General features: G+C 37.2%; 1 protein-coding gene across 1 annotated transcript in view; it reads left to right on the forward strand.

Moving 5' to 3' along the window:
• Positions 1-26,903, forward strand: part of KCNH8 (potassium voltage-gated channel subfamily H member 8) — a 368,934-nt gene that overhangs the window by 294,698 nt on the left and 47,333 nt on the right. Inside the window, exon 11 of the mRNA XM_003265242.3 lies at positions 256-470. Coding sequence (XP_003265290.1) covers positions 256-470 — 215 coding nt within the window. The remainder of the gene's footprint in view (positions 1-255; positions 471-26,903) is intronic.

Raw genomic sequence — 26,903 nt, forward strand, 5'->3', positions numbered from 1 at the left:
TGTTGTTGTTAGTTAAAATTTGTTAGTTGTTGGTTCTTTATGAAATTGAGCATAATGGCCATAAAACAAATAAAAGCTAAAGCCCAGGTATGGTGCTATTGTATGCCAAAGTTGAAAAGCCCTGCCCCAAGGTAAACATTCTTCTCTTTTCAGTGTAATCTCACTGAAAAATGAAGCCTGTAAGTCAAATGAGGTTATCAGTTCTAAGCTTGCTTTTTTTTTTTTTTTTTAAATGATCTCTCTCTCTCTTTCTAGGGAAAGGGGATTTAATTGGAGCAAATCTATCAATTAAGGACCAAGTGATCAAGACCAATGCAGATGTAAAGGCTTTAACCTACTGTGATCTCCAGTGCATCATCCTCAAAGGACTCTTTGAAGTGCTAGACCTTTACCCAGAATATGCACACAAATTCGTGGAAGACATTCAGCATGACCTCACATACAACCTCCGAGAAGGTCATGAGAGTGATGTAAGTCTCATTTCTAATTAGTGCTTAGACCTAATAACATTGGGCCTGGAGATCATTTATAACAGTAAAGGCAGATGTCTTGACCTCACCTTAAAAAGTCTCTGAATATCTAAGACGTGAATGTTCAGCCACCATTTAAGCAATTAAATAATTAACTAGAAGCCAAACCTAGAGTTTGTTATTAACATTCTAGGAAAATACTTTTCATGAATGACTTCTCAACTCAGTTTCTTTCTTGTTTATTTTCATATACTTAAAACTACAATCGATTTCAGTTATATATAACATTAGGTAGAGATGTGTGATTTCTCCAGAATTTAAAGATTTCCAGATGAAGTATATGGTTCAGTTTGCTGTGTTTGTAATTGTTCACTACTCGAATTGCTTGACACAGATTTTGCTTAAAAATAATCTTTTATTTTTAATGGCACACAAAACAGTCTATCTTAAAGTGAATAAATATGCATAAAAGGATTCAAGCCAAGGATTGTCACACTGAAAGCATAATGAACATTTTATGCAATTATATATTTGCTGCAAGTTTCGTATTAGACAAACAGCTTTTCTGTCAAAATACGTACTATACTGCATCCTGTGATTAAGCCGATCGTGAACATGACTTCATTAGATGTCTCAGAGAGACACATGATTTAATAGGAATGATTGTTGAAAGGCAAGCCAAGGCATGCATAGCATTGTGTAACAACAAGCCTTTATATGCCGTCTTGAGCTTTGTCACAGATATTTGTAACTCTCGATTTTTTTCCTATGTACTTAAGAAGCTATGGTTTTGACCAACCCATATTGTGCAGATATCCATGTCAATCATTAATATTCTCTGCTTTGAAAGGTAGAAAGAAAACGTAAATTGTGTATTATTTTATCTTGGTTGGGGCTTTCTAATGACAGTAAGTATGTAGATAATATCCCATTCTGAGGTTCAGGATTACCAGTTTTGCATATATGCTTCTCTCCATTATTGATAGCAAACAGCAGAGTAGGTGACAACTGTTTTGAAAATCAAAGGTGAGTTAGGGGGTGGAAGTAATCAAAGAGAAGAAGAAATTAGCAAAGAGAGAAAAATCGCTAATATTCCTCAGCATAGAAAGTGGGAGATATTGGATCTCAATCTCTATTTTATTTCATTTGACTTACTAAGGATCCTTATCTTTTTAAAAAATTCATGGCATACAAAATGATGTTTTGAAATATGTACACATTTTGGAATGGCTAAGTCACACTAATTAATGTATGCATTTCCTCACATGTTTATCATTTATTTGTGCTGAGAACACTTAAAATCTCCTCCCTTAGCAATTTTCAAGTGTACATCATTATTAACTAGAGTCACCATGTTGTACAACAGATCTCTTGAACTTATTTCTCCTAACTTAAACGCTGTATCCTTTAAGCAACATCTTTCTAATCTCTTCTGGACTTCCAGCCCCAGCTCGTGGTAACCATTACTGTACTCTCTGCTTCTTTGAGTTCAAGGTGTTTTAGATTCAGTATATAACTGAGATCATGTAGTATTTGTCTTTCTATACCTGGCTTATTTCACTAAGCATAATGACCTCCAGTTTCATCCATGTTGCGGCAAATGACAGGATTTTCTTATTTTTTAAGGCTGAATAGTATTTCATTGTGTAAATATACCACATTTTCTTTATTCATTTGTCTATTGTTGGACACTTAGGTTAATTCTGTATCTTGGCTATTATGAATAATGCTGCAATGAAAATGGGAGTGCATATGTCTCTTTAAGATACTGATTTCATTCCTCTGGATATATACCCAGTATTAGGACTTCCAGATCATATGGTACTTCTGTTTTTAATTTTTTTAAAGAACTTCCCTACTATTTTCCATAGTGGCTATAATGATTTACATTTGCACCAACAGTGTGCAGGGGTTCCTTTTCTTCACATCCTTGCCAAAATTTATCTTTGTTTTTTTTTTTTTTTAAATAGCCCTTCTAATAGGTGTGGTTTTAATTTGCATTTTCCTAATGATTAACAATATTGAGCATATTTTCATATAGCTGTTGGCCTTTTGTATGTCTTTTTCTAAGAAAAGTTAATTCTGGTCATTCGTCTATTTTAAAAATCAGGTTATTTACTTTCTTGTTATTGAGTTGTTTATGTATTTATTGTTGTTATTGAGTCGAGTTTATCTATTTTGCATATTAACTCCTTATCAGATGTATGATTTGCAAATATTTTCTCCCATTCTGTAGATTGTCTCTTGATTCTGTTGATTGTTTCCTTTTCTGTGCAGAGCTTTTTAATTTGATATAATTCAGTTTATCTGTTTTTGCTTTTGTTGCTTGTGCTTTGGTGTCATATCCAAAAACATCATCGTCCAGACCAATGTCATGGAGCTTTCCCCTGTTTTCTTTTAGAGTTACATAATTTCAGTTCTTACATTTAAGTCTTTATTCATTTTGAATTTATGTTTGTATATGGTGTAACATGAAGATCTAATTTTATTCTTCTGCATGTGGAAAAGGAATTTTTATCTTTGATAAAATTTTCATGATTCTTTTTCTATTTTCTAGAACTTTAGTTATAGTAATTTAAAAATCCCTGTATACCTGAATTATCTGTGGAATTATTTCCATTGTCTGTTATTTTTCTCTTTTTCTGTCTCTCTCAGTCATTTGTTCTTTTTTGGTCATTTAGTTCTCTTTTTAAAAAAAGGAAAAGCAGGTGTTGAATTTTGTTTAAATATAGATGTTGCTTATTAAAGATTGTTCATGTCATTTTCCTCAAAATAAGATTTTCTTTTCACAGGCAGAGTATCAGCAAACCAACTTAATACTGACCATAGTTTATTTTAGGCTTTGTTAAGCTGGCATATTTCAATTTTGCCCTCAATCCTGAGGTCTAGCCTTTACTCCTAAAACAGCTTTTCTGGGGTCTCAGCTCAAACCATAGTATGTTTACCAAGGCTCTTCCTATTTAGCAGAGCTTGAGGTCCAGCCTCTATCTCCCCGACACCACGTGACTGCTGAAATCTCTATCCTGTAATTTAGCCTTCTAGGTGCTATTTTAATCTGTTTCTTAGAGTACTGCCCTTGCTGTTCAAGTTAGGAGTTGGCTAATGCCTTAAAGGGAACATCAATGCAGTTTACTTCTCTCTGGTATTATATTCCTCAAATCCCTTATGCTTTGGTTTACCTGAACTTCTCTGTCTCCTTAGTTGGTAAGGATGCTCCTTTCTCATCTCTTCTGTTCTACCTTACAATGAAATAGCCAATGCCTGTAGAAAAATACCTAGCCAAATGTGATGCTCTCATTGGTGCACTTTTCTTTTCTTAGGGATCACGTCCTTCAAGTCTTATCTGAGTTGATTTCTCTCAAATTCCCTCAAGCAGTTTGATATGGTTTGACTGTGAATCTCATCTTGAATTGTAGTTCCCATAATCCCCACATATCATGGGAAGGACCAGGTGGAGATCATTGAATCATTGGGGCAGTTTCGCTCATCCTGTTCTTGTGATAGTGAGTTAATTCTCATAAGATGTGATGGTTTCATAAGGGGCTTCCCCTTTCACTGGACACTCATTCTTCCTCTCCCTGCTGCCATGTAAAGAAGGACGTGTTTGCTTCCCCTTCTGCCATGATTGTAAGTTTCCTGAGACCTCCCCAGCCATGCTGAACTGTGACTTAATTAAACTTAATTCCTTTATAAATTACCCAGTCTCGGGTATGTTTTTATTAGCGGCATGAGAACAGACTAATGCACAGTTATTTTATTAATTTTGTCCAGTTTGATATTACTCTTGATTGGAAGGTTAGTTCAATATAAGTTACTTCATTATGGCTGGAACCAAAAGTATTGCTTCTTTTCAAAGAAGACTCCTTATAAGTTACATTTTAAAGGCAGATGGGACCTTCATTGTTTTATACTTCCTGATGTTTATCCCTCAAAACTTCTATTTATATATAACTGAGAGTCTAGGGGATACTATGCCCTCTAAGGGCTAGATAAGTTTGGACCTCTCTTTCTCTAAGTTTGTACCTAGGGGAAAAGTCTTGTGCCCTCCCCAAGCATACTGTGACTTTCAGGGGAACTTATATTCTGATGATTACATTATGAATTCCTGTTCTCTACTCTGGTGTCAGACTAAATGTAGAACCCAGCCCCTTTCCTTGATTTTCACAGACAAAACCAAAACTATCCACTCACACAGGATTTTCTGTGGTTAAAGCCTTTGTGGAAATTTAAGTGATGGGTTGTGGGAGGAGGAACATTTGCAAAATGGAAATGTACACAACATAAATGTAACTTATCTATACATCCTTATTTTAAAAAGTCATGTGGCAACTCTGCCATGTTTTTTTTTCTGGTTTTTGTTTTTTTTTATTATACTTTAAGTTCTAGGGTACATGTGCACAACGTGCAGGTTTGATACATAGGTATACATGTGCCATGTTGGTTTGCTGCACCCATTAACTTGTCATTTACATTAGGTATTTCTCCTAATGCTATCCCTCCCCCTCCCAACCACCCCACAACAAGCCCCAGGGTGTGATGTTCCTCGCCCTGTGTCCAAGTGTTCTCATTGTTGAATTACCACCTATGAGTGTCCTTGTGATAGTTTGCTCAGAATGATGGTTTCCAGCTTCATCCATGTCCCTACAAAGGACATGAACTCATCCTTTTTTATGGCTGCATAGTATTCAATGGTGTATATGTGGCATATTTCTTAATCCAGTGTATCATTGTTGGACATTTGGGTTGGTTCCAAGTCTTTGCTATTGTGAATAGAGCCGCAATAAACATATGTGTGCATGTGTCTTTATAGCAGTATGATTTATAACCCTTTGGGTATATACCCAGTAATGGGATCACTGGGTCAAATGGTATTTCTAGTTCTAGATCCTTGAGGAATCGCCACACTGTCTTCCACAATGGGTGAACTAGTTTACAGTCCCACCAACAGTGTAAAAGTGTTCCTATTTCTCCACATCCTCTCCAACATCTGTTGTTTCCTGACTTTTTAATGATTGCCATTCTAACTGGTGTGAGATGATATCTCATTGTGGTTTCGATTTGCTTTCTCTGATGACCAGTGACGATAAGCATTTCTTCATGTGTCTGTTGGCTGCATAAGTATCTTCTTTTGAAAAGTGTCTGTTCATATCCTTTGCCCACTTTTTCATGGGGTTGTTTTTTTCTTGTAAATTTGTTTAAGTTCTTTGTAGATTCTATTAGCCCTTTGTCAGATGAGTAGGTTGCAAAAATTTTCTCCCATTCTGTAGGTTGCCTGTTCACTCTGATGGTAGTTTCTTTTGCTGTGCAGAGGCTCTTTAGTTTAATTTGATCCCTTTTGTCTATTTTGGCTTTTGTTGCCATTGCTTTTGGTGTTTTAGTCATGAAGTCTTTGCCCACGCTTATGTCCTGAATGGTATTCCCTAGGTTTTCTTCCAGGGTTTTTATGGTTTTAGGTCGAAGATTTAAGTCTTTAATCCATCTTGAATTAATTTTTCTATAAGGTGTAAGGAAGGGATCCAGTTTCAGCTTTCTCCATATGGCTAGCCAGTTTTCCCAGCACCATTTATTAAATAGGGAATCCTTTCCCCATTTGTTTTTGTCAGGTTTGTCAAAGATCAGATGGTTGTAGATGTGTGGGATTCCACTAACCACCAATCAAAATCAACAAAAAGTGGTGTCTGTACTAAATATGTACACACTTTTTTCTTATCATAACTCCCTAAACAATACAGTATAACAACTATTTACATAGAATTTACATTGTATTAGGTATTATAAGTAATCTAGAGATGATTTAGAGTATACAGGAGGATGTGAATAGGTTATACTATGCCATTTTATATCAGGGCTTAGAGCATCTGAGGATTTTCGTATCTGCAAGACATCCTGGAACCAGTCTCTCAGATACTAAGGGACCACTGTACCTATATCATGATAATTCATTGCAAAAGTTTCAGAGTAGTCTTATGCATTAAGTTAACACAAATATAAATAAACATAATTGAATGCAAAAGTTTCATACTAGTAGTATGCATAAAATTAACAGAGGACAAAATGGAAGAAATCCATAATGTCTAAACCCATAGGGTTTGGTCAAAAAGTAAAAAGTATTACCGTTAGAAAAATGGGCAAAATATATGTACAGGCAATGTATAGATGAAGAAACACAAAAGACAACAAGCACATAAAAATATGCTCAAAAATATTAGAAATATAAAAATGAAAATAAAAAACAATGGTGTAAACTTTTAAATTCTTAGAATACCAACCTTATGGAGGAGGTTAATAAAACTGTATAGGAACTTATGCAGTTATTGGTGGGGAATATAGTCTTGTGTATCCATTTGGCAGAAAAATATGTCACTACTTAGTCCATTTAAATATATATACAGCCTATGACCTCTCAATTTCAAAATGTATCCAAAAATTTTTCATATAGGTCTATAAAGGGAATTGTATGGGGATGTTCATTGTAGCTCTGCTTATTGTGGACAAGAGTTAAAAGCAACCTGGGTATTCATCACTGAAAGACCAGGTTCAATAAAGTATGGTGCATAACAGAATTCTATGTAGCAGTGACAGTATATATAAATATGTAAAATGTAGGATTTATTGACAAGAAACAGAATATCTAAAACAATACCACTTGCATAAATTAAAATGTACTCAAATAAATCAGTGTACAATTGTATAAGCTAATTATAAACTAAAATACCAGAGGAATTTCTACACATTGAAATACCAAAGACTGTCAATACCTAAGACAGTCCAGAAGAACAACAAAATTTGAGGATTTATGCTGTCACACTAACAAAACTTTAGAAACTAAACATACAGTAATTCAACCAAAGAGGTTATGAATGCAAGGCTGTACAATTTCAATGGAACAGGCTCCACAGACAGGCCCACACTGTATGGTCACCTGATTTATCACAAGTTGCTATAGTGAAAAAAATGACAGTTTAGACTATCAATTAATGATGATGTATTAATTTAGAGCTTATATGAAAGAAAATAAACCTTGGCCTAAAAGTTGGCCCATGAGATATTTAAAACTCAATTCCAGATGGATTGCAGACCTAAATGAAAGAAAAAACAATAAAGTTTCTAGAAGAAAACATTGCAGAGTATCATTAAGACCTTGGAATAGCAAATATTTCTTAAGGAGGACATGGACTGTAATAACAATAAAGGAAAGAGAAATTTATTTATTGATTTATTTTTCTTCTTACAAACAGAGGTTTTATTTTGTTTGGTCCACAGTCATATTTCACATTATCTCATGGAGCAGGGCTCCTGGGTGGGGGTCCCTGTGCAGTACTTGGCGGCGCATGTGGCCGGGGAAGATGGAGCAGTATAAGCTGGTCGGGCCCAGAAGGGAGGAGGGCTGGGGGCTCCTTAAAACCTACTGAGGGGCTGGGCACGGTGGCTCACACCTGTAATCTCAGCGCTTGGGGAGGCGGAGGCGGGTGGATCACACCTGAGGCCAGGAGTTCGAGACCAGCCTGGCCAACATGAGGAAACCCCGTCTCTACTAAAAATACAAAAATTAGCCAGGCGTGGTGGAGCACCTGCAGTCCCAGCTACTCAGGAGGCTGAGGCTGGAGAATCGCTTGAGCCCAGGACTTGGAGGTGCAGTGAGCCAAGATGCCGCCACTGCACTCCAGCCTGGGCAACAACCACAACTGAAAAAAAACTGAGGCCAGAGTGGGTTGGTGGGGGGGAGCATGGAGAGGGGGTCAGGCTTAGCCCCAACAACTCAGAATTTCACTTCCTTGTTATGGCCCTCACTTTCCCCACCTGGCCCCGGGGCAGGTCTGAGGGTCTGAGGTCTGTTGGTCTGAAGGTCCTAGGGAAGTGCAGTCACTTGAAGATATTTAGCATCATGGCCGGGCCCCCTTTCCCAGGGGACTCATTTCCCAGCACCCTCTCCATTGTCCCTGCCCCACTCCTCAGGAAAAAAAATGTATTTTTCTTTTGTGAATACTTCCTGAAACTTGGGGGGCACAGAAACCACAAACTGCTCAGCTGACAAAAGGGAGAAGAGGCGAGAAAAGCAGAAACCTTCGGGGACCGGTTCCTTCCAAGCCCAGGAAAAGAGAAATGTATTAAAATGAAGAACTTCTATTCATCAAAAGATACCAGTAACAGAATAAAAAGGGAAGCTGCAGAATGGGAGAAGATATTTGCATCACATATATTTGAAAAAGAAAGAATATCTAGAATGTATTAAAACCCCGAAAAATAAGTAAGAAAAAGACATATACTTCAGTTTTTAAAATGAGGAAAACACAATCGGGCACTTTTCAAGTTGCCAATATCCAAATGGCCGCTTGCCATTATCCAAATGGCCAACAAAATTTGATCATTTACTTCTTGTACACCTCTTCCCTCCTCAGTCTTTTCTCTAAGTTAGTAAATGACACCATCATCTACTCTATTGCTCATAGTAAAAGAATTTAATAAATTATAGTGAGAATGATATGATTAGTATCAAGATAAGTAATTGAGATTAGCAGAAATAGTACCCAAGATGCTAAAATAATTAAAAGGAAATATAAATAGGTAACTCAAGAAAAGTTTTGAAGGCATTACTTAGAAGATTTTCTTTTCTTTTATTCTGCTTCTCCATATTTCAATAATGCTGGAGAAATCTTTAGCAATTCATAAGTTTAACTTGTCAATTTAAGGAAGAAGTTGCCATCTATGAATTTCATAGCTAGAGAAGAGAAGTCAGTGCCTGGCTTCAAATCTTCAAAGAACAGACTGATTCTCATTAGAAGCTAATGCCGCTGGTGACTTTAAGTTGAGGCTAATGCTCATTTGTCATTCCAAAAATCTTAGGGCCCTTAAGAAGTATGCTAAATCTTTTCTGCCTGTACTCTATAAATGGAACAACAAAGCCTAGATGTAGTACATCTGTTTATAGCACGGTTTACTGAATATTTTAAGCCCACTGTTGAGACCTAGTGCTCAGAATAAAAGATTCCTTTCAAAATATTACTGCTCATTCATTGACAGTGTACCTTGTTACCCAAGAGCTCTGATGGAGATATGCAAGGATATTAATGCAGTTTTCATGCCTGCTAACACAACATCTATCCTGTAGCCCATAGATCAGGTGTAATTTCAACTTTCAAGTCTCATTATTGAAGAAATAACATTTTGTAAAGCTATAGCTGCCATAGATAGTGATTTCTTTGATGGATCTGGGTGAATTAAGTTGAAAACACTCTGGAAAAATTTTAGCTTTCTAGAGGCCATTAAGAATATGTGTGATTCCTGGGAGGAGGTCCAAATATCAACATTAACAGGAGTTTGGAAGAAGTTGACTTTAACCCTCATGGATGACTGAGGGGTTCCAAACTTAAGTGAAGGAAGTCAGTGCAGATTTGGTGGAGATAGCAAAAGAACTAGAATTAGAAGTGGAGCCTGAAGATGTGACTGAATTGCTGCAATTTTATGATAAAACTTTAACATATAAGAAGTTGCTTCTTTTTTTTATTTTATTGATTGATTGATTGAGATAGGGCCTCACTCTGTTGCACAGCTGGAGTGCGGTGGCATGATCACAGCTCATTGGAGCCTTGACCTGGGCCCAAGAGATCCTCCAATCTCAGCCTCCCATGCACGGGCATGCACCACCACACCTGGCTAATTCTTTTTTATATTTGTAGAGGTGGGGTCTCGCTATATTGCTTAGGCTGGTCTCAAACACCTGTGCTCAAGCAATCCTCCTGCCTCAGCCTCCCAAAGTGTTGGGATTATAGGTGTTAGCCACCATACCCAGCCAGGAGTTGCTTCTTATGAATGAGCAAAGTGGTTTCTTGAGATGGAATCTACTCGTGGTGAAGATGCTGCGAACATTGTTGAAATGACAACAAAGGATTTAGGATATTACATGAACTTAGTTGATAAAGCAGTGGCAGGGTTTGAAAGGCTTGTCTCCAATTTCAAAAGAAGTTCTACTGTGGGTAAAATGCTATCAAACTGTACTGTATGGTACAAAGAAGTCACTCATGAAAGGAATAGTCCAATTGATGTTGCAAACTTCACTGTTGCTTTATTTTCAGAAATTGCTGCAGCCACCCCAGCCTTCAGCAGCCACCACCCTGATTAGTCAGCAGCCATCAACATCAAAGCAAAACCCGCCACCAACAAAGAGATTGCAACGTACTGCAGACTCAGATGATTGTTAACATTTTGTAGCAATACATTTTTGGGTTTTTTTTTTTTTTTTTTAGATGAAATCTCGCTCTTGCTGCCCAGGCTGGAGTGCAATGGCGCGATCTCGGCTTACTGAGATCCACCTCTCTGGTTCAAGCGATTCTCCTGCCTCAGCCTCCTGAGTAGCTGGGATTACAAGCATGTGCCACCACGCCCAGCTAGTTTTGTATTTTTAGTAGAAATGGGGTTTCTCCATGTTGGTCAGGCTGGTCTCAAACTCCCTACCTCAGGTGATCTGCCTGCCTCAGCCTCCCAAACTACTGGGATTACAGGCGTGAGCCACTGCGCCTGGCCAATAAAATATTTTTAATTAAGATATGTATGTTGTTTTTAGACATAATTCTATTGCACACTTAATAGACTACAGTATAATGTAAACATGACTTTTATATCCACTGGAAAACAGAAATTTCATATGACTCACTTTATTGAGATAGTAACTTTACTGTAGTGGTTTGGAAGTGGTCAGAGGTATGCCTGTATCATAACTCAGTTTCAGGGGATTCATTGACCCTTTCAATATCATATAGAGAGTCCATAAAATTCCAATTAAAAATATACATGTTAAAATATCCTGAGGGAAATATAGTGGCCCTTATCTCCTTTTGCAGATTCATGTATAAGTAGACACACACACACACACACACACACACGTGCACACACACAAATATATAACCCAGCAACCTGCAAAGAATGCATGGGATAAACATCATTAACAGCTGCCATTTCTGATTGCTTTCTCTGTGATAGACACTGTGTATGCATTATCTGGTGAAATGTTTATGACAGTCATGCAGCTTGGATACAGTTATATTCACCAGCTGTACAAAGTATGTGTATCCTTTGTCAGGAATAAGCTGAACTCTAATGTATGAGTCAACTTGCCTTCAGTAGCCCACGGGGGCAGGGAAGAATGTGTTTGTGGGAGCACAGGGGGCGTGGTGGGAGTGGAAGCTGAAACATACCTACCTGACCATGACAAATGAGATTCAATATAGTGATTCTTCCTGTGTAAACTTGTATCCTCTCATGACCTCAAGGCTACAGGAGTAATCTTTGTAAAATATAAATCAAACTGTGTCATTTTGCTGCTTGAACTAGATCCCCATGGGCTGGTGGTAACATCTAGACTTTTTATCGTTAACTTTCAAGGTTCTAAGCCTTCCTTCCCCAGCCTGCCTTTCAAAGTCATCTGATGCCATTTTGCCTCCGGCATTACACTCCAGCAAACTGGTCTGCTTTCCCTTCCTTAGGGAGGCAGGCTCCGCCCACCTCACTCCCTCCCTCCCCTCCTCCCCACCTCTGCTGCCTCAGGGCCTTTGCATTTAATCTTTCTTCCTGCTCTGCTACTCCTCTGCCCTTACCTGACAGTCTGCTCTGGAGTTTGCCCTCTCCCAGTTATCCTCTGTTTTATCACCTTGTTTATCTTTTTTCATGGCATTTAGCAGGATCTAATATTATTTTAATTTGTATATTTTCTTGCTCATGATTAGTTTCTCCTACCAAAACCTATTTTATAAAACCTTTGTCTTGTTCTATACTATAGCCCCAGTGCCTAGGTCAGAGCCTAATGCAGAGTCAACATTTAATATATATTCAATGAATGAATGAACAAATATCAGTAAGTTTACTTTGGTGCCTGGAACTAATGTTAAGTTTTAAGAAAATGAAGAAAGTCCTGAAGACAGCGGCCTCTATGGCCAGTAAGTGGAATCTAAAATGAGAAGCAAAAAACAATTTAGGATTATATCTGTTAGAAATAGCAAAGCCAAAAAAAGTATCAATACTAGGATTTGAAAGAACAAATTGGAAGAACGGCTAAATTGAATAACAACATTTTTCACTTCCCCTAAGTTCAGGAAAAGAGATTTTCAAAAGCAACATGAGGAATTTAAGCTGAGTAATAGGGGAAAAATAAAGATTGCAATCTGAGTAATATTTCTGCAGGTGGTTTGATATGGTAAGTAGGGTTAAAATAAAAGATCTGCCTTCAAATCTCAGCTAATGCGCCCATTTTCTACATCTAATTTCCATGAACTACTGAGTTATGTCTACTTGAACCTCTTGGCACTGGGCAATTTCTTGTGTAATTAAGTCTACTTGAACCTCTTGGCACTGGGCGATTTCTTGTGTAATTAAGCTGTGCTATATCCATGAGATTCGACTTTGTGATTCCTTCCTTAGATAAAAACAAGCCTGACTAGATCTTTCGAATAATGTTTTTGATTTGCAAACATCTCTTGATGCCTATGTGACTATATTACAATTTTAATTCAAGAATGTACTGAAAAGGGAGCTATTCCAAGAAGAGACTTATTTTAAATTTAGTCCCCATTTCAGTCTGAAATAAAATTGGGCTGCTTAGAAGCAATTTTCTTGAAAATGATTTATCGAATATTAATAATTTTTTAAAATCATATCTGACAGCCCAGATATGTAATTCTTCTAAAGTAGCCTGTGTGTAGGTGGGCATCTGCTAGCAGAGTCCTGCATAATAAGAGAACATAATTAATTCTTCACTTTTCTGAGATAATTGTTCTTAGAAAATTGCATACTAAAGGACTCACATGTCATTTTATCATGTCAGCTTTCCTTGTTATCTCAGGCCCAACAAGTGTTTTGTCAGCTGTGTACTTTAAAATATTCTCCCTCAGGAAGCAAAACCACTTCCAAGAAATATCTTACAGTGAACTGTTTTACACTTTTATGCTGCTTAAGAAAATGTTAGATAGGAAAAGTCATTAAATAATGGCCTGGGAATTGTACTTGGATCCAGTATGTTTTTTTGTTGTTGCTGTTGTTGTTTTTTGTTTTTGAGACGGAGTCTTGCAGCATCGCCCGGGCTGGAGTGCAGTGGCGCGATCTCGGCTCACTGCAGCCTCTGCCTCCGGGATTCAAGTGATTCTCCTGCCTCAGCCTCCCAAGTAGCTGGGATTACAGTCACCCGTCACATGTTTTTTATATTCTGAAACTTTCCTCCTACTGATCTTTCAGTAGATTCAGAAGTGATTGTGGCAAACATAGTATCTTGAAGGAAGAGATCGTGTTTTGATTAGCATCTCCCGAGCCTAGTTTTGTGTTTATGTTCATGGTATTGAGGAAATAAAGATCAATTTGGACTTCTTGCACCTGTTAATGCATCCTACTTCTTGACTGCAGCAAAATGACTCTCAGTGCCCCTTCTCTTCTTAGTGATTGCCTAAGATGACAGCTTCATTCCCTTTATTATTATCCACCTTCTTCCCATCTTCATTGTTTTCTCAGTGAGGACCGGACTCTACTGGACTCCACTGGAGTCCAAGGTCATGTTCCCTTCTAACCCTGAAGTTCTAGACTCCTACCTCAGAGAAATGAAGGCTTGATACTCCGTAAATCAAAGGAAAGAAGTTACTCTCACCCTTTCTCAAATTATATTTAATTTTTTTTAATTCTTATTTTAGGATAGAACTAGTGTGGGACATTGCAAAAGGGCCATCCTGGGAATCCTGTTAAGTTTGGAGGTAATTCAGAATGAGAACATTGATTGTAAACAACAGAAATTCAACTCAAGTGTAGCATTAAAAGAAAGGGAGATTTAATGTAAGAATTCCAAGTATCTAATGGGATCAAATAAAACACATGCACACATAACACACGTACCCCCTGGATCTCAGGAACTCTTACAGTCAGGCTCTCAAACTCTAACGTTATCTCTCTGTTTCTTACTTTTCCTTTTCTCTGCATTTCCTCTTCATTCTTCTCTCCTTCAGCAGACTTGCCATCTTATTTCCTGCATCCAAATGGCAGAAATATGGTCTCAGACATCAGCTCTTCAATTTAAATAGGAGCAGAGTAAGGTGGATTTTCTTAGTTGATTCTAGATTCTTGTGGAAAGACTCTGAGTGGTTCAGATTTAAGTCACGTGCCCATCCAGCTTTCACTAATTATTGTGAGTGGCAGAGTGATCGGGGGCTTCAAGGATGAAGAGAGATCACCCTGTAGTAGCATGGTGGTTTCCATGGAATCCCTGAGGGCTGAAGAGTTGAGATAAGAGACAAGAATGAGAAAGAGGGTGGGTAGGCAGAGGTAGGGGCTGGACACATAAAGCAAAGATAGAAATTGTATGAATTGTGGGTCTCCTTTGTGCTGTAGCATTATAGTTTGTCTCCATGCAATCATATCTCAGCAACATTTTCATAGAAACCCAATCCCTTATAAAAAATATGTTAAAATAAAAGCATATTAAATAGGGAGCACACAAAAAGCTTTAAAACATGCTGCAGTGGCTCATGCTTCATCTTTTCTGGGTTCTCTTCTGTGTGGCCTCTTGTTAGTCAAAGAGCACGACATATGTCCTGCAAAGAGATCAACCACATTTTTAGTGGCATCTGGATATTTCAACTTATGTTTGCAAGTTGAACAGTGAGCAGTTAGATTTTTAAGTTTGTTTATGGGGAAGGGGAGTTTAGTTGGGCTGGGAAAGGGAGAGAAAGAAAAGGCCACCTGCCATACCATGAACAAGACAAAAAAGTTTTTCTTTCCTTTCTTCCCTGGTTGCTTCCATCCTGAACAGAACAGCAGATGTTCAGCGTTAAATAAAGTGTTAAATTTGCATATACACACACATACCCACAAACAGTCATGGCTCCACTTACATGTATTCCTTGAGAATGAAAAACAACCTACTGCTATATCCACCAGGAATCCGCATACCTTCTCTACAGTTACTTGGCAGGAAGAGTGGGATGTGGAGCAAGGGTCGTCCATTCCGTGCAGTGTTTGCCCTCTGTAGAGTTCTTCTGCAGGCTGGGTTAACAAAGCCACACACTCATGACAAAGGCTCCATGAAAAGAGGATGATGTACATACTGTTGATAGTATAGTAGCTCCTAGGAGCCAAGCTGCATACTAAGCACTTTACAAACATTAACTTATTTTATTCTCACAACAACTTTAGAAATAAGTTGTATAAGTTTACACTCTAGATAAGGAGACTAATTAAGGATGAAAGAGGAAAAAAAAAACTGGTCCAGAATCCTTTAGCAAGTAAACAAGGGAGATCAAGAACTGGAATTTAAGTCCCAAACCACCTGACTTCAAAACCCAGCTGAAACTTAGTATAAGTTTATCCATCAAAACAAAGTTTTTGATTCATGGTCAATAACATGATTCATGGTCAATAACATGGTCAATAACACAGGATTCATAGTCAATAACACGATTCATGGTCAATAACACAGGATTAGTTGCCTAATCCTGTGATTACTGAATGCCAGCTAAGTTAATGGAGCATTCACAGGAAACATGTTTCCATGGGAAAATCAGTCTCATGAGCCAAATACGTAAGTAAAAAATGAAGCACAGCACTTTTTGATAATTTATTAAGCTGTACACTTTTGATTTATGCACTTTTTTCTGTATGCTATACTTCAATTAGAAACTTTTTAAAAAATGAATTATAAGAATTCTACCGTTACAAGTGAATAATTCAGTTGTGCACATATGATTTCCTTGAGAACAATTACTATATTTTAATTCATTTTTGCAATTCTTTTTTTAGTGGGATTGCTGGTACAAAGTATGTGCTTGATGAAAGCTTATTGGAATTTAATCACTTCATTCGTGTATATGTGTGTGTGTCTGTGTGTGTGTGTGTTGATGTCCAAAGAATAACAGAATGTTAGAACACAAAGGCACTTTATATACCATCCAGTAAAGCTTTTTCTTTGGTGATATGGTCTGGCTCTGTGTCTCCATCCAAATCTCATCTTGTAGTTCTCATAATTCCCACTGTTGTGGGAGGGACCAAGTGGGAGCTAATTGAACCATGGGGGCAGGTCTTTCCTGTGCTGTTCTTATGATAGTGAATGAGTCTCATGAGACCTGATTGTTTTATAAGAAGAGTTTCCTGCACAAGCTCTTTTTGCCTGCTGCCATCCATGTAAGATGTGACTTGCTCCTCCTTGCCCTCCACCATGATTGTGAGGCCTCCCCAGCCATATGGGACTGTAAGTCCATTAAACCTCTTTCTTTTATAAATTGCCCAGTCTCAGGTATGTCTTGTTCAGCAGCATGAAAATGGACTAATTGGATAACAAGTGGCATAAAAATTCAGTCACTGGTTAGATACATACTATAAGTGAATTACAAACCTACGTTAATCAGAATATCTCCTTTGCAGAGAGGACTTTCACATTTGGATAAATCTCCCATGGACATCAAGCATGTGTTTCAAATAAGATTTAGTCAAATAAACAAAATACATCTTATCTTTTTTTACTTTCTCTTGTCAACTGAATATTTAGTAGCATACCTACTTGCTACATAGAGGTAAGAATGTCAATGTTATTAAGTATTATGAGCAAGGTAATTTGTTTATATTACCTTATTTAATTTAACTTTTAATCCTTGCATTGTTTCTGGGAGTTTGGATTATTTTTTGGCTTCCCAAACAAGGGAACTGAGTATCCAAGTAGTTTACTGCCTGAGATTACAAAATTAGTGAAAGAATCAAACAGAATAAAATCAAGTCAAACTCATGGTCTTCTGCATACAAGCCTAATACATTTGTCCACTAACATAATCTGCCACAAATCAGAGAGAAATGGGTTAGTCTTCTTCTGATTTATAGCATAAGCTATACTGAATTTCTGGAATAACATTCACTTTAATTTTCTTTAACTTAATTCTATTGCTCATCATATCTCATCAGAAACCGACTGGAACTAAACATTTTAGGAAAGACATTTGATTAACAAGAGGACAAGTAAGGTGACAAAATATCCATACCTTGGCCATTTGACTTGCCCGCTCCCCTTGTATTTCTGCTCTTATTTGCTTGTAAATCCCTCCATTTATTAAATAACTCTATGGTCACAGACTGGCTCTGGGAGAATTTCTTCCAACTCAAGTATACATTTTTCAGTCTGCTATTTACATTATTCTTCTTCTTCCTTCCCTTGCTCCATCTTTAAGAGTAAATTTGTGAAATCACCACTCCACTATCATTTCAAATGTACAAAACAGTATTTTACTTTCTTCCCAGACTGTTTCATTCCTGTAAGAAGATGCAGGTCTTCTTATTAGTGGAAATAAATGAAAATCTCTTTGGAGTGTGAATGTATCATATTTGCCAACCAGTAACACATTCTGAGAACTTCTTGTATACACACACAAACTGATGCACACACATACATTTATGTAGAGGGATTGAGAACGTAAGTGAAAGAAGCAATATCTTTAATTTAGATTTTCGTTCACATTTTTCAGTCAACCTGCAAAACTTTACCTGTGGATATGTTAGGACTTTTTAAAACATAATTCTATTATGCTTTCTGTCCAAGAATTACACTTTTTGTCCAGGATTTTCAGAACAATCCTGAATGTTTTATTGTGGTAAATATTTCACTGTTTGAGGCTGTGCCAGGATAATAACATTTCACAGGTCATCCTTAGGCATGTGGGGCATTTCTTCTGTTGGCCCTCTAAATCCCAAACCAGTTAGCCCTTTAATCCCAGTTCTCAAACTCAACTGTTAGATTTAGTGCATGGTATGATTAAAACTGTGTACATGAGCTAAGTTGATGGAAATTAAATTAAAATTTAAAACAAATTGCAAAATCCCAGGATAAACATATTTAATAGTGCTTTTCCCACAAAATTCCCCAAAAGGGTATAGACAGCAGAGAGGATGACATATGGTGGAGGCAGTCTGCTTACAACGCAGCACAGACTGTGCTCAGCAGGCAGATCTGGAGGCCTCCAGTTTGATCAGATTCAAGGCATCTATTTGCTCACCATTTAAACCCAGCATGCCAGGATGCCAAAAGAGCGGCAGCTTTGAGTGGAGGAAACAGCAGCCAAGTCATCAGAAATACAAAGCAAGCTGAATGCCAAATTAAGGGGAAAACTGAGGTACCTCGAAATTATGAATGTGAAGGCCAGCATGTAGTGATGACAACTCTGTAAGGGTCGGGGGACCCAGGAAGATGCATTTCTGTCAAATGAATTGGGATTCAAAGGGTTTGGTTTCCAGGTCATTGAAGAAAATAATTAAGGAAAATTCTGATACGAATGTATACAACATACTAAACATTTAATGATGTGGTAATTCCACTTTTATTTTCCACGGTTAAGATTAATGTCTTTGAAAGCAGAACATATGATGACTGATTTGTGTCACTGCGCTTTGCCAGCATTCATAAACAGTCCCAAGTCTGATTATTGCTAATGAAGCGTATTTATATTCTAGGTTATACAGTTTACATTTTCCTTTGAGGCTATTAGTCACTCTTCCATTTTGATAGCACAAAATGTTAGCATCATATATAGAGAACAACGAAATAGGATTCTATCAAAAAGAGCAAAGAAGAGGATCCAGAAATCCTGACTATTAGACTCAATACACATACAACTAAGGCCAGAATTGTTCCTCCAAAGAATCTAAAGCTTTGAGTTTCTTGCAACCCCCAAAGAAACAACTAAACAAGCACAGTTTGATCCAAAAGATTGGAAGCTTAAAGGGCCAGAATTGCACAAATTTTTGTAAATATTCATTAAGGCATCATCCTTCCAATGGGGTCACTTGTCTATATTTTGCTAAATGAAAATAATAGTCTTAAGGGAGAGAAAAGCTTGCTCTGTAAAGAGGCTTCATGTGTATTACTAAATGAATGATGACTTTGTACAGAATCTATAAATAACTAAATTAGGTAGTTCTGTATATTCAGAAGATATGCCCATTCTAAGTGAATATGCCTTGTTCACTGTTCACATTTTTACAAAGAGAAGCTCCTCATATCCCTGTGATTTTTCCCAAATTTGGAAATGCTGACTTTGTGACCAGGTTGCCATGTGATAACTCTCAATGCTTGTCCAAATAGTACAATTTCAGGAAAAGAACCATTGATTCACCCTTCTTCCCACAAATCTTGTCCCTAATTTCCTCACTGTTTTTTTCAAAATGTTAAGAAAATGTCTATCCTATGATGAAAGCTCAGGCTCAAAATATAAACTCACTTTAAAAATTAATATAAAATACACAAGACTGTGTAAATAACTGGAGAATAATTTCTCCCCCACGGAAAACATGCTCCACATGGAAACATTCTTGAGAAAGAGACCCAGGGAAGGAAACTAGAGATTTATCAGGCATATTTTATTTATGACATAATTCTTGTTCTGGGAAATTCCTTCTTTAGGAGAACTATTGAGGGAGCAAAAATGTCAAATCAGATGTGTTTCATTCTAAATTTCAGTGGTTTGTAATCCCATTACGAATTCTCTTAGACTTGTTTTTAGTCAATATAGAACTAGCCAATAACATCTTCCTTCTGATGCTCCACACACCAACTTTGAGTACAATACTGTAGCATAAGAAGATTGGCCTCAATGTCTACTAATTGTGAGAATATCTTCCTCACCTGAAAATGATTATTTGGTAAAAGTGCTAATACTATGATGAATAATATTCTTCAATCTTAAGTTTCAAAGATTTCTTTAAGTAAAAAATTTATGCATTTAGTCATGTGGAGGATGCCTATCACCCCACTATCATGACCCTCTATTAGCCCTCTTCTTATTTTGTGGCTAATTGAGCTTAACCGAGGCACTATATTTCAAATCAGCAAAGTAGTTTATTTCAGTTTGCTGGTTCAAACACTATCTTCAACAGACAAGGAGGTTCAACTTTTTTGTTGCAGTGTATAATTGACAATGGGCTTCCTAGGCAGCAAATTAGGCATTTCGCATTAACGCTGAAAGTGCCATAGGGAGTTGTGATGTGCAAACTTCTCGCACCAAAGTGAGCATCTTTCTTAACCGACCTGGTTTGAAACCTAAATACTCAGTGGGTATCCTGAAAATCTTATGAAACCGTCTATTGTGTTTCTTTACACTTACACAGTAGCTGACTTTACAAGCTAAGCAGGAGCCATTGTACCCTAATCAGAAGCAGGTCACTGGGGGGCATGGGATCTCAGCTTAATATAATGAATTTAAACATGTAAATTCTTTTCACACAGATTACCCTGCTGAATTCCCAAATCATTGATTTGGGGCATAGCTTCTTAAGCTTGAAATCTTTAAAACTCTTACATCATTGCTGAGACATTTCTAGTCAGTTTTCTTCACATAATAGTGTATATTTTTCTCCTTTTTCCTTCTAGAATGATATGAGCCACATATTAGTAAATAACCCTCTTTCCCTCAGAATCATCCTGCATTTTCTAAGCTTTTAAACAGGTATCAAGAAACTTCTTTGGATTTTCTTTCAGTTTCAAAGCTTTGTAGTTTAGGTAATTGCATCCAAAGATAATCATTCTTGAGTTGATTTGTGTATATTATCAATGTCTTATTGACTGTATTCACACCCATGAACAGTTTTACTTTATTTAAGTAAAGCACATGAAGGGATTGAGAAAGAAAAATATGGAATGCCTGGCCATTTGTTTATATATTCTTCCTAGTGTTGTGCAAAGAAAAGTTGTTTTGTGGCATGGCATGATAGCCCTTTTGCTGGGAGAACAATTTTAGGAAAACCAGTATTTAAGTATATGGCCTATTTATTAAGACATTGTACATATTTATTAATTGCAAGTGGGACGGACCCATGCATGTGAATGTTGAGATAATCATCACCCAACTAAATGATTGATGTAAAATATCATAATGCTCCATTCCCAACATGAATTCAATTCAAAGAAAACTTTTATTCATAAGCAATATATCAATAAAGTATAATTAATATTTATAAACAAGAATTACTCTTGATGCCAGACACTGGACCGAGAACTTAACAACGAATGTGAGGATTTTTTTGGTTTTCTTTCTTTTTTTTTTTACTGTAATTTCTATGTGAGAATTCCTTGTGGAAGGAGACCCTGAAGTTGAAGGGATATGAGGCTTACACTGCCCAACAGGCTCCAAATGCTTTCTCTCTGGAGAAATGAGAGGCCTGGAAGGCATGACACTATCACCTCTAGCATGACACTAACACCTCTAACAGGAATGCTTAGAATTATGACCAGGGGGAAGCAACAAACAAGGAATCCAGAAAGAGTTTCAGTGAGAGATTTGAGAAAGATGCATGATTATTATTGCTAATAAAAAAGGAGGGTTAATCTTAAGATGTCTTACTATGAGTTATCAAATACATCCTCTTCTTTAAATCTATTTATTTATTATTTACATTCAGGAAATACAAGTGCAGATTGCTTACATTCATATATTGTATAGTGGTGAATTCTGGGCTATTCGTGTAGCCATCACCTGAATAGTGAACACTGTACTCAATAAGTAATTTTTCAACCCTCACCCCCTCGCACCCTTTTTTCATCTCCAATATCTATTATTCCACTCTCTATGTCCATGTATACTCATTGTTTAGCTCTCAAGTGAGAACATGCAAGTATTTGACTTTCTGTTTCTGAGTCACTTCAGTTAGGATAATGGCCTCCAATTACACCCATGTTACTGCAGAAAACATAATTTTATTTTTTTTATGGCCTAGTAGTATTCCATGGTTTATATACACAGTTTAGGATTCACAGGCCCATTTTCTTCATCTGATCCTCCACTGATGGGCCTATGAATTCTAGATTGATTCCATATCTTTGCTATTGTGAATAGTGCTGCAATAAACTTATGAATGCAGGTATCATTTTGATGTAATGATTTCCTTCCCTCTCGGTATATACCCAGTAGTGGGATTGCTGGATTGAATGGTAGTACTATTTTTAGTCTTTGAGAAATCTCCATACTCTTTTTCATAAAGCTTGTACTAGTTTACATTCTCAACAACAATGTATAAGCATTCCTTTTTCTCCACATCCTCAACAACATCTGTTGTTCTTTGACTTTTAATAATAGCCATTCTCACTAATGTAAGATGGTATCTCATTGTGGTTTTAATTTGAAATGCACCCCTTTTAAGCTTAAGGTCTTGAAAGACACACACACAAAAAAATTAGAATAACATTTTAATTACATTTGGTTTCTATACTGCATTTCTGTTAAATGTAACACAATGCCAAATGTGGCCAACTGGATCTCCATTCAGTTTTCACATATATAGCTCATTTAATTCTCAAAACAACTCCAGTTATTGCCATCACTTTTGAGAAGAGGAAATGAACTTTCCCAAAATTTGACTGTAAGACTAGTTCTGGCCATTAAAATGTAAATAGAAGTGATGTGTCACCATAGGCTGGGGTAGTCATGTGCCCAGTATGCCTTCCCCATACTGTCTCCTGAGCTACCCATTGGATAATATCAGAAAAATCATGAGACCACAAAATAGAAGAAGCCTAGCTAGGTCCCTGAATCACCTAGGGATTATGTTAGCAGAGAACTGCTGGACATATAATACTGTAAATGACTGAGAAATAAAGTTCTTTTGTGTAAAATGTAGAACATTATTGTTAACCTAGCATTACCTCCTCTATCATAATTAATATGTTTCCTAATGTTACATAGCTAATAATTGACAGGACTAGGAAAATCTTAATCACTATGCTACCCGACCTCCTAAGTGGGTTCCATCCCCTGGCACACAGACCTTTTACTCTAACATACAGCAATGGAGAGTTTGGGGGGTGCCTCCTACACTATGAACTCAGTAGCTGATTCTCCAGCTCTCGTCCATAAACTCTAAATTCAGAGCTCAATTACTTAACTTGTACTTCTGTATCAGAAGTGATACCATTTACCTAGCAGAAAAGAATTATCCTCTAAGACTTAATAGTTAGTCTTGATCTCAAAACTCAGGGTGAAACTGGAAAATGTTAAAATATCATCAGTTTTTTCATTAAAAATGTCATTTCTAAGTTACACAACAAGCAAAGGAAATACAGTAGAGACTGTGTTACTCACTTAGGGTTTCAGGCCATCCTCAAAAAATCTCTTCTTTAGATTAGATGGTGGTGAAATGTCAGATTTGTTTACTTGAACATTAGTGCTCCCTTATTCAAAGCCTATCCTTTTTCCAGAGGTTTCCATTTACTGTTCCCATTACCACCTGCCATGGGTGTTACTTACTATTTACGGGCACCTCCAGATGAATCTACAAGAGGAAGAAACAGATCAGAAATGAGAAAGAGACCTGCTGATTTGCTGTGTCTCTATTATATGACACTTATTATGATTTTGCAGGAGTAGACATTTTAACTATGAGAGTCGTGGGTTTATTTGTGAGTACGCTTCATTCATATTCTCTTTATCCCAAACAGTCACCAATACTGGTTATGTTGCTGTCCAGTGAATAAGATAAAATTTGGAATGATCTCTTTTTCTGAATGGGAACACATGTTCCTCCTATCTGCTTTGTGACTTAATCAGTGTCATTATTATTGAGGCAGAAGATATCATGAATCAGTCAGAAAGAAGAGCCTTATAATACACGTCTCACTTCCCAATTGAGCATTCAGCTGTAGATAATGTTTCTGCTGGAGCATTTAGTGTCTTACGAGATTCCTTATTGAGAGGACATTTTCAGACTCAAACAAGGGCTTGTAAATTCTGACCTATGCACCATGTAAACAATGCAAATAGATTTCCTATCTTCCCTGGGCCACTGTTGTACTAGATTACAGTTTAGGTTTCATAGGTCCAGGCTGTGGGTTCTGCGATGTTTGCTTCTTTCCTGCTTCGCAGTAATCAACTTCCTGGTGGTTCAGCCTCTTGAAAGAAGCTTGAGAGTAAGCTTCCTTCTGCCTCAACAGGACTGAAAAACCACTCAAAATCCTTCCAAAGGTGAAGCATTAGCATCCCATAAAAGGCTGGGTCCCAAACATTGTTACTATAGTATCTTGTCAGGATTCAGAGGCATTTAATGAGTTAGAGAAATAGATGAAATAAATCAAAGGACTGCCTTCCCAACTACAATAATTAGTGGAAATTCTAATATTACGAACATTTACCATTGAGGAATTTAAGAATTTAAGGCAATTATAGGTTGAATAGCCAAAGTCAGGTATGAGCCTATGCGAGCTCTTATAGAAATGTCTTCATTCAGTAGAATAAAGACAACATTAGAGAATACAATAGCACTTTTCACTTCTAAAATTGCTATCCATGTGCCTGGTATGCTTGCTTTCATTTGCAATTCAAGCTCAATAGTAGAATGTTGAAGCCTTCTCTCCACAGTTTAAGAAAAAAAGAGTTGTGAATTTGTTTTGCTTTTTTTGTTACAGATAGTATGAGTACTAAGAAACTATATTTTCTCTGTCTGGTTCTTCATGCCAAAAAAACAATTATCTTTCCAATTTAAGAGTCCTCCCTCTCAGTTCCCACTGTATTCACAAAGTGATAGAGCAATTTAGGTGGTTAGGATTGGGAGAGAAATGAGAAGAAAAGCTATGTGGAAGCTTCTTAAATCAACTGACTGTGGCTGAGATTATATTTCTTTCCCACTCTATAAGGTTATAAAGCCTTACTGCTGTTCATAATAACATTGTGCTAAGACAAATCTTTCTTTCCCACATTTGGTTTCTTCCATCCTAATAGATGGAAGGGCACAATTCTAAGGTCTCAGTAGGCTAACCCTCAATCTTCTTTATCTCTCTCAACACTTCATTGATTTTGTTTTTTATTTATATAGATTTATGGGGTACAAGTTTAATTTTGTTACATAGCTATACTGCCTAGGGGGAATCACTGCTTTTAATTTATCACTTAAATAATATATGTTATACTCATAAGTAATATCTTAGCCTCCCCAAAGGCTTCATTGCAATGAGCTCCATTTCTCTCTTTTGTCTAATTTACTTCCTTTTTGTTTACAACACTCCAACCTCTAAAAGTCTAGTCTTTTTTTTAAAAGTTATCCCCAGTAGAGATTAGAGATGACTAGAAGTTCTTCATGTTGTGTAAAGGATGTAAAAATTTTATGTAGAAGGGACTCAAAATTGGATAAGACTGCCCTCTTCAAAACATTTAAAACTTCTGAGTCCTCTTCTAGATGTTAGAACAAGAAAATTGGGATCAGTAAGGTTTTTCTGTTCAAAGTTTATATTCATGCATTTTTTTCCGAAGGAGAGAATGTCTGTAATGTATCACATTTCCAGAAAAATCTATGACCCAGAAAAGGTTAAAGCAGTGCTTGAGCAACCTCGTATCATGAGCTGTTTGGGTCGGCTTTATGGGAATCATCAAAACCCTGGGCTGGATTAAATTATACAGTACATCAGGCATTTATTCTTTCAGCTCAAGTAACAGCATGAACTGCTGGAGAAAGTACCTGAGAAAACTTATGGTTGGATAAGGAACACTGAGAGTCAGGATGCATGGCCTATGACAGACATTCTGTTCTTAACTTGATGGATGAAGTTGTAGCAGGACGAACCACAGACAAGAACCCCTCAGACACCAATTTGTAGAAGGAAAGGGCTTTATTCAGCTGGGAGCATCAGCAGACTCACGTCTCCAAAAACCAAGCTCCCTGAGTGAGCAATTCTTGTCCCTTTTAAAGGCTTACAACTCTAAGGGGGTCCATGTGAGAGAGTTGTGATCGGTTGAGCAAGCAGGGAGTACGTGACTGGGGGCTGCATGCACCTGCACTGGTAATTAGAATGGAGAAGAACAGGACAGGGATTTTCACAGTGCTTTTCCATACAATGTCTGTAATCTATAGATAACATAACCGATTAGGTCAGGGGTCAGTCTTTAACTACCAGGCCCCAGGGTGTGGCACCAGGCTGTCTGCCTGTGGATTTCATTTCTGCCTTTTAGTTTTTACTTCTTTCTTTGGAGGCAGAAATTGGGTATAAGACAATATGAGGGGTGGTCTCCCTCTTTATTCCCCCTCCTTTGAGAACCTCACCCATTAGTGGGAGTTTTCACTTTTATTTTTACTACCTGTGTCTTTTTGCAAGACAGATCAATAGTAATTCATATAGTACACTTGTGCTAAAGCATTTTTGTGAACTGAGGTAGCAATGAAGCTTTTTATCATTTGAAGAAGTACAGGTAGTAAACAAGGGAGCAGTAAGCAGGTTCTTGTTACTATTATAACTCTTATTATGAGTTTTAAATTCTCCTAGCACTGGGAGCCATTTTTGAAACATGGCCTTAGGATTAAATCCATGCCACACTTGCACAGGCACATGTGTCAGTTTTGTCATATTTTTAACTATGTCTTCAACTACTTGTCCTTGATCATCTATGTGTAGACAGCAATTAGTAAGGTTAAATTTCCTACAGACCCCTCCTTCAGCTGCTAGCAAGTAGTAGA

Source organism: Nomascus leucogenys, chromosome 8 (assembly GCF_006542625.1).
Source record: "Nomascus leucogenys isolate Asia chromosome 8, Asia_NLE_v1, whole genome shotgun sequence".
NCBI lineage: Eukaryota > Metazoa > Chordata > Mammalia > Primates > Hylobatidae > Nomascus > Nomascus leucogenys.